This window comes from Oncorhynchus tshawytscha, linkage group LG13 (genome assembly GCF_018296145.1).
Source record: "Oncorhynchus tshawytscha isolate Ot180627B linkage group LG13, Otsh_v2.0, whole genome shotgun sequence".
Lineage (NCBI taxonomy): Eukaryota > Metazoa > Chordata > Actinopteri > Salmoniformes > Salmonidae > Oncorhynchus > Oncorhynchus tshawytscha.
This window is the reverse complement of record NC_056441.1, coordinates 91,811,340-91,827,343: the sequence shown is the minus strand read 5'-3', so window position 1 is coordinate 91,827,343 and position 16,004 is coordinate 91,811,340. Positions and strand designations below refer to the sequence as shown.

Sequence of the window (16,004 nt, the reverse complement as noted above, 5' to 3'; positions counted from 1 at the left end):
ACCTGTAGTTTCTACCATTCTTCTCTGCAGATCCTCTCAAGCTCTGTCAGGTTGGATGGGGAGCGTCGCTGCACAGCTATTTTAAGGTCCCTCCAGAGATGTTAGATCGAGTTCAAGTTTGGGCTCTGGCTGGGCCACTCAAGGACATTCAGAGACTTGTCCCGAAGCCACTCCTGTGTTGCCTTGGCTGTGTGCTTAAGGTCGTTGTCCTGATGGAAGGAGAACCTTCGCCCCAGTCTGAGGTCCTGAGCAGGTTTTCATCAAGGATCTCTCCGTACTTTGCTCATTCACCTTCCCTCGATCCTGACTAGTCTCCCAGTCCCTGCCGCTGAAAAACATCCCCACAGCATGATGCTGCCACCACCATGCTTCACAGTAGGGATGGTGCCAGGTTTCCTCCAGATGTGACACTTGGCATTCAGGCCGAAGAGTTCAATCTTGGTTTCAATAGACCAGAGAATCTTGTTTCTCATGGTCTGAGAGTCCTTTAGGTGCCTTTTGGCTAACTCCAAGCAGGCTGTCATGTGCCTTTTACTGAGGAGTGGCTTCTGTCTGGCCACTCTATCATAAATGTCTGATTGGTGGAGTGCTGCAGGGATGGTTGTCCATCAGGAAGATTCTCCCACCTCCACAAAGAACTCTGGAGCTCTGTCAGAGTGACCAACGGGTTGTTGGTCACCTCCCTGACCAAGGCCCTTCTCCCCTGATTGCTCAGTTTGGCCGGGTGGCCAGCTCTAGGAAGAGTCTGGGTGGTTCCAAACTTCTTCCATTTAAGATTAATGGAGGCCATTGTGTTCTTGGGGACCTTCAATGCTGCAGAAATGTTTTGGTACACTTCACCAGATCTGTGCCTCAACACAATCCTGTCTCGGAGCTCTACGGACAATTCCTTCTACCTGATGGCTTGGTTGTTGCTCTGACATAAACTGTCAACTCTAGGACCTTATATAGACAGGTGTGTGCCTTTCTAAATCATGTCCAATCAATTGACCTTACCACAGGTGGACTCCAATCAAGTTGTAGAAACATCTCAAGGATGATCAATGGAAACAGGAGGCACCTGACATCAATTTCGAGTCTCATAGCAAAGGGTCTGAATACTAACGTAAAAATATTTAAGTTTTTGCATTTTTTCAAATAAATTTGCAAACATTTATAAAAATCTGTGCTTTTTCTTTGTCATTACGGGGTATTGTGTGATGTCATTACAGGGTAGTGTGTGATGTCATTACAGGGTATTGTGTGATGTCATTACGGGGTATTGTGTGATGTCATTACGGGGTATTGTGTGATGTCATTACGGGGTATTGTGTGATGTCATTACAGGGTATTGTGTGATGTCATTACGGGGTATTGTGTGATGTCATTACGGGGTATTGTGTGATGTCATTACGGGGTATTGTGTGATGTCATCACGGGGTATTGTGTGATGTCATCACGGGGTATTGTGTGATGTCATTACGGGGTATTGTGTGTAGATTGATGAGGAAAACAAATCATTTCATCCATTTTAGAATAAGGTTGTAACATGGAAATAAATGTGGAAAAAATGAAAGGGTCTGAATACTTTCCGAAGTCACTGTATTATAAAAATTAAAAATAAAATAAAATAATAATTTAAAAATTATAATAATCATAATAATCAAATCACTTCTTTGCCCTGAATAGAATCCTCTCGTGGGGGATGATTGTTGTTGTAAGGATGTGATGTGGGGAATGTCGTGATCAGGCAAGAGCCTTCATTATATTGTTTTTGGTTACCGTGCACTGCTACATGAGCGTCAACAACCATATCGAATAACAGAACAGTAAAATGACGCTGAATTGATTCTGTAAGAAACAAATCTCTTTTTTTAATTTGTATTTTTTTGAATTGCTTAATCATATTGTGACGATACGCACCGCAGAGCAGCCATCACAGACATCGGATTCCATTTCTATCAACTGATGGCGCGCCAAACACAGATTGCTAAATGTTTGTTCATGTTACTAGCGTTTGTAACCATATTTCAATTGATAGACGATGTAGAAGATCGCAAGAAGTAACCTGTAACATGGGAGAATCTCAATTTGTTTTGCTCGTCTCCTCTCCTCCGTCCACTTTGAAAAACGTCAAAGTTAATAGAAGGAGCGGAGGAGAGGAGAGGAAACAACTAAGCTTGTATGAAATTAGAATCTCTTGCGTTAGTGCGTCATCAGGTTTTTTATTTTTTTTATTTTTTATTTCACCTTTATTTAACCAGGTAGGCTAGTTGAGAACAAGTTCTCATTTACAACTGCGACCTGGCCAAGATAAAGCATAGCAGTGTGAACAGACAACACAGAGTTACACAATGAGGTTTACAGGGGAGGTGTCCCCTGCGCTAGCTGGTCATCAGGTTAATGCGGTTTACAGGGGAGGTATCCCCTGGGCTAGCTCGTCATCAGGTTAATGACATTTACAGGGGAGGTATCCCCTGGGCTAGCTCGTCATCAGGTTAATGACGTTTACAGGGGAGGTATCCCCTGCGCTAGCTCGTCATCAGGTTAATGACGTTTACAGGGAGGTATCCCCTGCGCTAGCACGTCATCAGGTTAATGACGTTTACAGGGGAGGTATCCCCTGCGCTAGCTCGTCATCAGGTTAATGACGTTTACAGGGGAGGTATCCCCTACGCTAGCTCGTAATCAGGTTAATGACGTTTACAGGGGAGGTATCCCCTGCGCTAGCTCGTCATCAGGTTAATGAGGTTTACAGGGGAGGTATCCCCTGCGCTAGCTGGTCATCAGGTTAATGCGGTTTACAGGGGAGGTATCCCCTGGGCTAGCTCGTCATCAGGTTAATGACATTTACAGGGGAGGTATCCCCTGGGCTAGCTCGTCATCAGGTTAATGACGTTTACAGGGGAGGTATCCCCTGCGCTAGCTCGTCATCAGGTTAATGACGTTTACAGGGGAGGTATCCCCTGGGCTAGCTCGTCATCAGGTTAATGACGTTTACAGGGGAGGTTTCCCCTACGCTAGCTCGTCATCAGGTTAATGACCTTTACAGGGGAGGTATCCCCTGGGCTAGCTCGTCATCAGGTTAATGAGGTTTACAGGGGAGGTATCCCCTGGGCTAGCTCGTCATCAGGTTAATGACGTTTACAGGGGAGGTATCCCCTACGCTAGCTCGTCATCAGGTTAATGACGTTTACAGGGGAGGTATCCCCTGGGCTAGCTCGTCATCAGGTTTATGACGTTTACAGGGGAGGTATCCCCTGGGCTAGCTCGTCATCAGGTTAATGACGTTTACAGGGGAGGTATCCCCTACGCTAGCTCGTCATCAGGTTAATGATGTTTACAGGGGAGGTATCCCCTGCGCTAGCTCGTCATCAGGTTAATGATGTTTACAGGGGAGGTATCCCCTACGCTAGCTCGTCATCAGGTTAATGACGTTTACAGGGGAGGTATCCCCTGCGCTAGCTCGTCATCAGGTTAATGACGTTTACAGGGGAGGTATCCCCTGCGCTAGCTCGTCATCAGGTTAATGACGTTTACAGGGGAGGTATCCCCTGCGCTAGCTCATCATCAGGTTAATGACGTTTACAGGGGAGGTATCCCCTACGCTAGCTCATCATCATGTTTTTAAATGTCTGCTTTTCTCCTCCCAGTAAACAACAGCTGATTCAAATGGGGCAGATTTCAAACCTCCGAAAGATACATTTTAGTAGTAGGGGGACTATCGAGGTGAGGAGAACTACTAACTAAATGACCACTCAACTACTAACTCTCCTCGACCACTCAACCACTTTTTCCGGGTAACGGAGGAGAAGAGGACGGAGGAGTCGAGGAGAGGACAGACTTTTATCCCAATTGAGAATCACCCATTGTTTCAGCGACCTGTACTCACCAACGTGGAGTGTTTGTGGACTGATTAGGATGCCGATCACGTTGTCACGGCTCTCGTCGTAATGAGAATCGGACCAAAACACAGCGTGGTAAAAGTGTTCATGATTCTTTAATAACCAAAACACTTGAAAAAAATAACAAAGTGAGAAAAAAAAAACGAAACAGTTCTGTGAGGTGCAATAAACAACCCACAAAACACAGGTGGGGAAAAAAAGGCTGCCTAAATATGATTCTCAATCAGAGACAACGATAGACAGCTGCCTCTGATTGAGAACCACACTTGGCCAAACACAAAGAAATTGAAAACATAGAAATAACGAAACTAGAATGCCCACCCTAGTCACACCCTGGCCTAACCAAAATAGAGAATAAAAGACTCTCTATGGGGGTGACACACATGCACTCAGAGATCCAGCAAGGTGCAGCACAATCAGTAATTCAATGGTTCATCCGTCCTACAATGTGGAGGACTGTTTTCCTAATATCTTTACTCGTTGAATGTTGAATAAAATAATATATTTTTTAACGTATTACTCATTGATATGATAACTATTAACAAGTATTGATTGTGAAGGTAATGAATAATCTAAATTGATGAACTACCTGTTTTTAACGAGGTAAGTCAATTAACAACAAATTCCTATTTTCAACGGCGGCCTAGGAACAGTGGGTTAAACTGCCTTGTTCAGGAGGCAGAACAACAGATGTTTACCTTGTCGGCTCAGGGAATCGATCTAGCAACCTTCCGGTTAGTAGTCCAACACTCTAACTACTAGGCTACCCTGCCGCCTCTACACTCTAACCACTAGGCTACCCTGCCACCCCTACACTCTAACCACTAGGTTACCCTGCCGCCTCTACACTCTAACCACTAGGCTACCTGCTCTAACCACTAGGCTACCCTGCCGCCTCTACACTCTAACCACTAGGCTACCCTGCCACCTCTACACTCTAACCACTAGGCTACCCTGCCACCTCTACACTCTAACCACTAGTCTACCCTGCCACCTCTACACTCTAACCACTAGGCTACCTGCTCTAACCACTAGGCTACCCTGCCACCTCTACACTCTAACCACTAGCCTACCCTGCTACCTCTACACTCTAACCACTAGGCTACCCTGCCACCTCTACACTCTAACCACTAGGCTACCCTGCCACCTCTACACTCTAACCACTAGGCTACCTGCTCTAACCACTAGGCTACCCTGCCACCTCTACACTCTAACCACTAGCCTACCCTGCCACCTCTACACTCTAATCACTAGGCTACCCTGCCACCCCTACACTCTAACCACTAGGTTACCCTGCCGCCTCTACACTCTAACCACTAGGCTACCTGCTCTAACCACTAGGCTACCCTGCCGCGTCTACACTCTAACCACTAGGCTACCCTGCCACCTCTACACTCTAACCACTAGGCTACCCTGCCGCCTCTACACTCTAACCACTAGGCTACCCTGCCACCTCTACACTCTAACCACTAGGCTACCCTGCCACCTCTATACTCTAACCACTAGTCTACCCTGCCACCTCTACACTCTAACCACTAGGCTACCTGCTCTAACCACTAGGCTACCCTGCCACCTCCACACTCTAACCACTAGCCTACCCTGCTACCTCTACACTCTAACCACTAGGCTACCCTGCCACCTCTACACTCTAACCACTAGGCTACCCTGCCACCTCTACACTCTAACCACTAGGCTACCTGCTCTAACCACTAGGCTACCCTGCCGCCTCTACACTCTAACCACTAGGCTACCCTGCCGCCTCTACACTCTAACCACTAGGCTACCCTGCCACCTCTACACTCTAACCACTAGGCTACCCTGCCACCTCTACACTCTAACCACTAGGCTACCCTACCACCTCTACACTCTAACCACTAGGCTACCCTGCCACCTCTACACTCTAACCACTAGGCTACCTGCTCTAACCACTAGGCTACCCTGCCGCCTCTACACTCTAACCACTAGGCTACCCTGCCGCCTCTACACTCTAACCACTAGGCTACCCTGCCACCTCTACACTCTAACCACTAGGCTACCCTGCCGCCTCTACACTCTAACCACTAGGCTACCCTGCCACCTCTACACTCTAACCACTAGGCTACCCTGCCACCTCTACACTCTAACCACTAGGCTACCCTGCCACCTCTACACTCTAACCACTAGGCTACCCTGCCGCCTCTACACTCTAACCACTAGGCTACCCTGCCGCCTCTACATTCTAACCACTAGGCTACCCTGCCACCTCTACACTCTAACCACTAGGCTACCTGCTCTAACCACTAGGCTACCCTGCCGCCTCTACACTCTAACCACTAGGCTACCCTGCCACCTCTACACTCTAACCACTAGGCTACCCTGCCGCCTCTACACTCTAACCACTAGGCTACCCTGCCACCTCTACAGTCTAACCACTAGGCTACCTGCTCTAACCACTAGGCTACCCTGCCACCTCTACACTCTAACCACTAGGCTACCCTGCCACCTCTACACTCTAACCACTAGGCTACCCTGCCACCTCTACACTCTAACCACTAGGCCAGTCTGCCATCCCTGTGTTAGGAGGTTGGGCATTAAACCTGTTAATTTGGCTCCTTTTCAGAAGAGTTTAGACTAACATCCCAGGGCTCTTTTCAACACAATGATACTCTCTCTCTATATATTCTCTCTCTCTCCCTGCTGCAGGACAAGGAACCTTCTGAAATGATACTCTCTCTCTCTATATTCTCTCTCTCTCTCCCTGCTGCAGGACAAGGAACCTTCTGAAATGATACTCTCTCTCTATATTCTCTCTCTCTCCCCTGCTGCAGGACAAGGAACCTTCTGAAATGATACTCTCTCTCTCTATATTCTCTCTCTCTCTCCCTGCTGCAGGACAAGGAACCTTCTGAAATGATACTCTCTCTCTATATATTCTCTCTCTCTCCCTGCTGCAGGACAAGGAACCTTCTGAAATGATACTCTCTCTCTATATATTCTCTCTCTCTCCCTGCTGCAGGACAAGGAACCTTCTGAAATGATACTCTCTCTCTATATTCTCTCTCTCTCTCCCTGCTGCAGGACAAGGAACCTTCTGAATATCAGTAGGTCTACCGAATACTGTTCTATTCATTCCCAATGCATTGTTGTTAATTTTATTTGAATGTTTTCCCTGAATGAATGAATATACGGTTTGCTCCTCACCTGGCCTACAGAACTCGTCTGCCTCGTGGTGAACCATGTCTTTGACCCGGCTGCCGTAGGCGGCCATCCTGGACTCCTGATCAAAAGCCTTCAGAGTCTCACTGGAGCTGTAACCTTTAGGGTTGACCTTCCCTCCATCCTCGCTGTCCGCTGAGGAGCTGGTGTAACGCCGCTCTGTGTCCCTCCGAGCCGTCAGCGAGCGGTACGGTCTGCGTTCCTTCACTTCCATGGTGGATGCTACTTTGCTCTCTCTTTACACATCAACAGTAACACAGCCAAGTCAGTCACAGTAACTCTGAAACAGAGGAAGAGAAACACAGGAGAGGTGAGTGGAAAGGGACTGTTTGTTTTCGTTGGTTGGAGTTTGTTTGTCACTTTGATTAAGCGTGTTTGAAACACCAGTCCTCACACCGACTGAGGACAATAGGGGTGAGAATTCAATTTGTTTCGGTCTGTAGAAACCCTGTCTTGCTAAATATACCCCTAGTCTAGACTAGATAACCTGCTCCAATGTACCCTGAACAAAAATATAAACGCAACATGTAAAGTGTTGGTCCAATGATTCATGAGCAGAAATAAAAACATCCCAGAAATGTTTCATACGCACAAAAAGCTTATGTCTCTCAAATGTTGAGCACAAATGTGTTTACATCCCTGTTAGTGAGCATTGCTCCTTTGCCAAGATAAACCATCCACCTGACAGGTGTGGCATATCAAGAATCATCACACAGGTGCATCTTGTGCTGAGGACAATAAAAGTGTGCGGCTTTGCCACACAACACAATGCCACAGATGTCTCAAGTTCTGAGGGAGCCTGCAATTGGCATGCAGGACTGCAGAAATGTCCTTCAGAGCTGTTGGCATAGAATGTCATGTTTATTTATCTACCATAAGCCACCTCCAACTTTGTTTTAGAGAATTTGGTAGTACGGCCAACCGGCCTCACAACCGCAGACCATGTGTAATGAGTCGTGTGGGCGAGAAGTTTGTTGAGGTCAACGTTGTGAACAGAGTGCCCCATGGTGGCGGTGGGGTTATCGTATGGGGCAGACACAACCTACAGTCAACGAACACAATTACGTTTTATCGATTGGCAATTTGAATGCACAAAAATACCGTGACGAGATCCTGATCATTTTTTTTTAAAGGTATCTATAACCAACAGATGCATATCTGTATTCCCAGGTCATGTGAAATCCATAGATTAGGTCCTAATGAATTTATTTCAGTTGGCTGATTTCCTTTATATGAAGTGTAACTCAGTAAAATCAATGAAATTGTTACATGTTGTGTTTATATTTGTGTTCCGTGTAGGTCGATGGCACTGGGGGTCAAAGGGTAATTACAGCCATCTGAATGGGGCGCAGCACAGTCAAAGGTCACACAGTTTAGGGGAGATAACAGCAGCGTCTTATAGCTCTCGTTAATGTGCTGCTGCTAGAACAGAACCAAATTACCATAGTTATTAACATTAAAATAGGTTGCATCCCAAATGGGACTATATTTCTTATATAATACACAACTTTTGACCTGAGCCCATAGAGCCCTGTAGGGAATAGGGTACACTACCTTGACCTGAGCCCATAGAGCCCTATAGGGAATAGGGTACACTACTTTTGACCTGAGCCCATAGAGCCCTGTAGGGAATAGGGTACACTACCTTGACCTGAGCCCATAGAGCCCTATAGGGAATAGGGTACACTACTTTTGACCTGAGCCCATAGAGCCCTATAGGGAATAGGGTACACTACTTTTGACCTGAGCCCATAGAGCCCTATAGGGAATAGGGTACACGACTTTTGACCTGAGCCCATAGAGCCCTGTAGGGAATAGGGTACACTACCTTGACCTGAGCCCATAGAGCCCTATAGGGAATAGGGTACACTACTTTTGACCTGAGCCCATAGAGCCCTGTAGGGAATAGGGTACACTACCTTGACCTGAGCCCATAGAGCCCTATAGGGAATAGGGTACACTACTTTTGACCTGAGCCCATAGAGCCCTATAGGGAATAGGGTACACTACTTTTGACCTGAGCCCATAGAGCCCTATAGGGAATAGGGTACACGACTTTGACCTGAGCCCATAGAGCCCTGTAGGGAATAGGGTACACTACCTTGACCTGAGCCCATAGAGCCCTGTAGGGAATAGGGTACACTACCTTGACCTGAGCCCATAGAGCCCTATAGGGAATAGGGTACACTACTTTTGACCTGAGCCCATAGAGCCCTATAGGGAATAGGGTACACGACTTTTGACCTGAGCCCATAGAGCCCTGTAGGGAATAGGGTACACTACCTTGACCTGAGCCCATAGAGCCCTATAGGGAATAGGGTACACTACTCTTGACCTGAGCCCATAGAGCCCTATAGGGAATAGGGTACACTACTCTTGACTAGAGCACTGTAGGGAATAGGGTACACTACTTTTGACCTGAGCCCATGGAGCCCTATAGGGAATAGGGTACACTACTTTTGACTAGAGCCCTGTAGGGAATAGGGTACACTACTTTTGACTAGAGCCCTGTAGGGAATAGGGTACACTACTTTTGACTAGAGCCCTATAGGGAATAGGGTACACTACCTTGACCTGAGCCCATAGAGCCCTATAGGGAATATGGTACACTACCTTGACCTGAGCCCATAGAGCCCTATAGGGAATAGGGTACACTACTTTTGACCTGAGCCCATAGAGCCCTATAGGGAATACGGTACACTACTTTTGACCTGAGCCCATAGAGCCCTATAGGGAATAGGGTACACTACTTTTGACCTGAGCCCATAGAGCCCTATAGGGAATAGGGTACACTACTTTTTACCTGAGCCCATAGAGCCCTATAGGGAATAGGGTACACTACTTTTGACTAGAGCCCTGTAGGGAATAGGGTACACTACTTTTGACTAGAGCCCTGTAGGGAATAGGGTACACTACTTTTGACTAGAGCCCTATAGGGAATAGGGTACACTACTTTTGACTAGAGCCCTATAGGGAATAGGGTACACTACTTTTGACTAGAGCCCTATAGGGAATAGGGTACACTACATTTGACCTGAGCCCGTAGAGCCCTATAGGGAATAGGGTACACTACCTTGACCTGAGCCCATAGAGCCCTGTAGGGAATAGGGTACACTACCTTGACCTGAGCCCATAGAGCCCTATAGGGAATAGGGTACACTACTTTTGACCTGAGCCCATAGAGCCCTATAGGGAATAGGGTACACTACTTTTTACCTGAGCCCATAGAGCCCTATAGGGAATAGGGTACACTACTTTTGACTAGAGCCCTGTAGGGAATAGGGTACACTACTTTTGACTAGAGCCCTGTAGGGAATAGGGTACACTACTTTTGACTAGAGCCCGATAGGGAATAGGGTACACTACTTTTGACTAGAGCCCTATAGGGAATAGGGTACACTACTTTTGACCTGAGCCCGTAGAGCCCTATAGGGAATAGGGTACACTACTTTTGACTTGAGCCCATAGAGCCCTATAGGGAATAGGGTGCCATTTGGGACACAGATAGTATGAACAACACACTTCAAGGATGAAATATAAATTGCCTGCATTTAGGGCTGCTCAAAGTAAGGTTACGCTTTTATGTCGGTAAAAAAAACGAATTATACACACACACACACACACACACACACACACATACACACACACACACACACACACACACTATGCAAATCCACACTCAGAATATAAAATATTATTACCAACCCGATAGCACAAATACAAAAACCTCAAGAAAAAACACACAACTGTTTAAAAAGCATCCAAGTCAAATCAAATCAAACTGAATTCATCACCGAATACAACGGCTGCAGATGCTGACTTACAAACCAACAATGCAGTTTTAAGGAAATACAAAAAATACTTAAAAAATAAGAGATAAGAAAAACAAATAATTAAAGTAAATAACAATAAGCCCAGTTCTGATGTCCAGAAGCTCTGTTCGGTCATCAGAGACGGTAGCGGCAACATCATGTACAACAAAACAAGTTACGAACAACGCAATTTTTTTTTAAATTGCATGGTTGGTTAAGAGGCGATGAAACGGCAGCCGTCCCCTCCAGGAGCCGTTCTCCAACAATTACCACGTCTAACCTTTTAATAATGTGTTGTTCTCTTCAATGGAAATGGAGAATGCTACTATTGATATTAATGGATAACTGCTACTATTGATATGGATGGATAACTGCTAGTATTGATATGGATGGATAACTGCTAGTATTGATATGAATGGATAACTGCTACTATTGATATGGATGGATAACTGCTACTATTGATATGGATGGATAACTGCTAGTATTGATATGATTTATAACTGCTACTATTGATATGGATGGATAACTGCTACTATTGATATGAATGGATAACTGCTACTATTGATATGGATGGATAACTGCTACTATTGATATGGATGGATAACTGCTACTATTGATATGGATGGATAACTGCCAGTATTGATATGAATGGATAACTGCTAGTATTGATATCAATGGATAACTGCTAGTATTGATATGAATGGATAACTGCTAGTCTTGATAAGGATGGATAACTGCTAGTATTGATATGGATGGATAACTGCTACTATTGATATGAATGGATAACTGCTACTATTGATATGAATGGATAACTGCCAGTATTGATATGAATGGATAACTGCTACTATTAATATGAATGGATAACTGCTACTATTGATATGAATGGATAACTGCTACTATTGATATGAATGGATAACTGCTACTATTAATATGAATGGATAACTGCCAGTATTGATATGAATGGATAACTGCTACTATTGATATGAATGGATAACTGCCAGTATTGATATGAATGGATAACTGCTAGTATTGATATGAATGGATAACTGCCAGTATTGATATGAATGGATAACTGCCAGTATTGATATGAATGGATAACTGCCAGTATTGATATGAATGGATAACTGCCAGTATTGATATGAATGGATAAATGCTAGTATTGATATGAATGGATAACTGCCAGTATTGATATGAATTGATAACTGCTAGTATTGATATGAATGGATAACTGCCAGTATTGATAACTGCTACTATTGATATGAATGGATAACTGCTACTATTGATATGAAGGGATATCTGCTACTATTGATATGAATGGATAACTGCCAGTATTGATAACTGTTACTATTGATATGAATGGATAACTGCTACTATTGATATGAATGGATAACTGCTAGTATTGATATGAATGGATAACTGCTACTATTGATATGAATGGATACCTGCTACTGTTGATATGAATGGATAACTGCTACTATTGATATGAATGGATGACTGCTACTATTGATATGAATGGATAACTGCCAGTATTGATATGAATGGATAACTGCCAGTATTGATATGAATGGATAACTGAAAGTATTGATATGAATGGATAACTGTCAGTATTGATATGAATGGATAACTGACAGTATTGATATGAATGGATAACTGCTAGTATTGATATGAATGGATAACTGACAGTATTGATATGAATGGATAACTGCCAGTATTGATATGAATGGATAACTGTCAGTATTGATATGAATGGATAACTGTCAGTATTGATATGAATGGATAACTGCCAGTATTGATATGAATGGATAACTGCCAGTATTGATATGAATGGATAACTGCCAGTATTGATATGAATGGATAACTGCTACTATTGATATGAATGGATAACTGCTAGTATTGATATGAATGGATAACTGCTACTATTGATATGAAGGGATAACTGCTACTATTGATATGAATGGATAACTGCTAGTATTGATATGAATGGATAACTGCTAGTATTGATATGAATGGATAACTGCTACTATTGATATGAATGGATAACTGCTACTATTGATATGAATGGATAACTGCTACTATTGATATGAATGGATAACTGCTACTATTGATATGAATGGATAACTGCTACTATTGATATGAATGGATAACTGCTACTATTGATATGAATGGATAACTGCTAGTATTGATATGAATGGATAACTGCTACTATTGATATGAATGGATAACTGCTAGTATTGATATGAATGGATAACTGCCAGTATTGATATGAATGGATAACTGCCAGTATTGATATGAATGGATAACTGCCAGTATTGATATGAATGGATAACTGTCTGTATTGATATGAATGGATAAATGCCAGTATTGATATGAATGGATAACTGCTAGTATTGATATGAATGGATAACTGCCAGTATTGATATGAATGGATAACTGCTACTATTGATATGAATGGATAACTGCCAGTATTGATATGAATGGATAACTGCTACTATTGATATGAATGGATAACTGCTAGTATTGATATGAATGGATAACTGCCAGTATTGATATGAATGGATAACTGCTAGTATTGATATGAATGGATAACTGCTACTATTGATATGAATGGATAACTGCCAGTATTGATATGAATGGATAACTGCCAGTATTGATATGAATGGATAACTGCTACTATTGATATGAAGGGATAACTGCTAGTATTTGCATGCATTGCAGTGTTTCCATTTCTCTTCTCTAAACACAGAACACCAAAGCATAGAACAGCATGAACCACTAGCAGGATCTATTTTGACAAAAAACGGCAACAACACAACTTGCTTTTCCCATAACGTTCTACACGATCCTAGTCCCCCCCCCCACACACACATATAAATGTTTATGTGGCCAATAGAACTGCCTTGGCTCCAGGGGCTCTCAGAGGCAGGATTGTCCTGTTTACCAGGTGTGAATCGTCACCTGGCTCCAGGGGCTCTCAGAGGCAGGATTGTCCTGTTTACCAGGTGTGAATCGTCACCTGGCTCCAGGGGCTCTCAGAGGCAGGATTGTCCTGTTTACCAGGTGTGAATCGTCACCTGATACTCAAGCAGAGAAAGCAACAAACCAATGGAGAGATATCGACCGGGTGAAGGTGGATAAAATCAGACTTGTTCATAACCTGGAGACTAAACTTACAATGATTAAAAACCTTTAACCGATTTAGATTTAGAATTATAAAACTTATTTCATTCCTTTAATATCCCTTATCACACAGCCACAGAAGGATCCGTTTGATATAGTTTGATATGATGGATCAGCTTCATGTTGATATAGTTTGATATCATAGGAGAAAACCTTTCTTCCCCCTTGTTGTTCGATAAATATAACATTTTAACGGCCTCTTTTATGGAAGGTAATTTTATTAGTGTTCATACCTTCTTCATACCTCAGTTGAGTAGCTAGCTACACAGCATGTGAATAATTAAGGTCTTGCTGTGAAGCAACATGATTGACTTCAGTCCTTCATCTATTCTGAGTAAAGTCAATCATATCAGGTATGTCTGTGTGAAATCAAGACACTGTGAATCAGCTGAAACGTAAAAGCAGAACCTCAACCCATCTCTAAGGTCCAGACTCAAAAACATCACTAGCAGAACCTCAGCCCATCTCTAAGGTCCAGACTCAAAAACATCACGAGCAGAACCTCAGCCCATCTCTAAGGTCCAGACTCAAAAACATCACGAGCAGAACCTCAGCCCATCTCTAAGGTCCAGACTCAAAAACATCACGAGCAGAACCTCAGCCCATCTCTACGGTCCAGACTCAAAAACATCACGAGCAGAACCTCAGCCCATCTCTAAGGTCCAGACTCAAAAACATCACTAGCAGAACCTCAGCCCATCTCTAAGGTCCAGACTCAAAAACATCACGTGCAGAACCTCAGCCCATCTCTACGGTCCAGACTCAAAAACATCACTAGCAGAACCTTAGCCCATCTCTAAGGTCCAGACTCAAAAACATCACGAGCAGAACCTCAGCCCATCTCTAAGGTCCAGACTCAAAAACATCACTAGCAGAACCTCAGCCCATCTCTAAGGTCCAGACTCAAAAACATCACGAGCAGAACCTCAGCCCATCTCTACGGTCCAGACTCAAAAACATCACTAGCAGAACCTTAGCCCATCTCTAAGGTCCAGACTCAAAAACATCACGAGCAGAACCTCAGCCCATCTCTAAGGTCCAGACTCAAAAACATCACTAGCAGAACCTCAGCCCATCTCTACGGTCCAGACTCTAAAACATCACTAGCAGAACCTCAGCCCATCTCTAAGGTCCAGACTCAAAAACATCACTAGCAGAACCTCAGCCCATCTCTAAGGTCCAGCCTTGGCAGGCTATCACATGGGTTGCTTCCCAAATGGCACCCTATTTCCTATACTTTTGACCGGATACACAGGGCTCTGGTCAAAAGAAGTGCACTGTATAGGGAGTAGGGTGCCATTTGGGATGCAGTATGGTGTGGGACTGGGAGATGGAGCTATTGAAGGGGCTTAAGGAATGTCAATGTGGATTTCCGAAGTTGATTAGCAGCTAGGTCATTATTTTGTTTTCTCTAAGGCTTACTTAAGGTGGGAACATTTCCCAGCCTGATTCTTACTTAAGGTGGGACCATTTCCCAGCCTGATTCTTACTTAAGGTGGGACCATTTCCCAGCCTGATTCTTCCTTAAGGTGGGACCATTTCCCAGCCTGATTCTTCCTTAAGGTGGGAACATTTCCCAGCCTGATTCTTCCTTGAGGTGGGACCATTTCCCAGCCTGATTCTTCCTTAAGGTGGGAACATTTCCCAGCCTGATTCTTCCTTGAGGTGGGACCATTTCCCAGCCTGATTCTTCCTTAAGGTGGGACCATTTCCCAGCCTGATTCTTCCTTAAGGTGGGAACATTCCCCAGCCTGATTCTTCCTTAAGGTGGGAACATTTCCCAATCTGATTCTTACTTAAGGTGGGAAAATTTCCCAACCTGATTCTTACTTAAGGTGGGAAAATTTCCCAACCTGATTCTTCCTTAAGGTGGTAACATTCGTTTCATGACTAGAGGCCGAGGTCCCTCTGTCCAGATCAAGTGTGTCACATAGGT

The 16,004-nt window shown here is 44.1% G+C and overlaps 1 protein-coding gene across 1 annotated transcript in view; it reads right to left on the bottom strand.

The window, feature by feature from the left end:
- The window catches only part of tenm4 (teneurin transmembrane protein 4), a 718,236-nt gene that overhangs the window by 542,358 nt on the left and 159,874 nt on the right, over positions 1–16,004 (bottom strand). The window contains 1 exon segment of the mRNA XM_042296535.1: positions 7,065–7,359. Coding sequence (XP_042152469.1) covers positions 7,065–7,293 — 229 coding nt within the window. The 5' untranslated portion in view covers positions 7,294–7,359.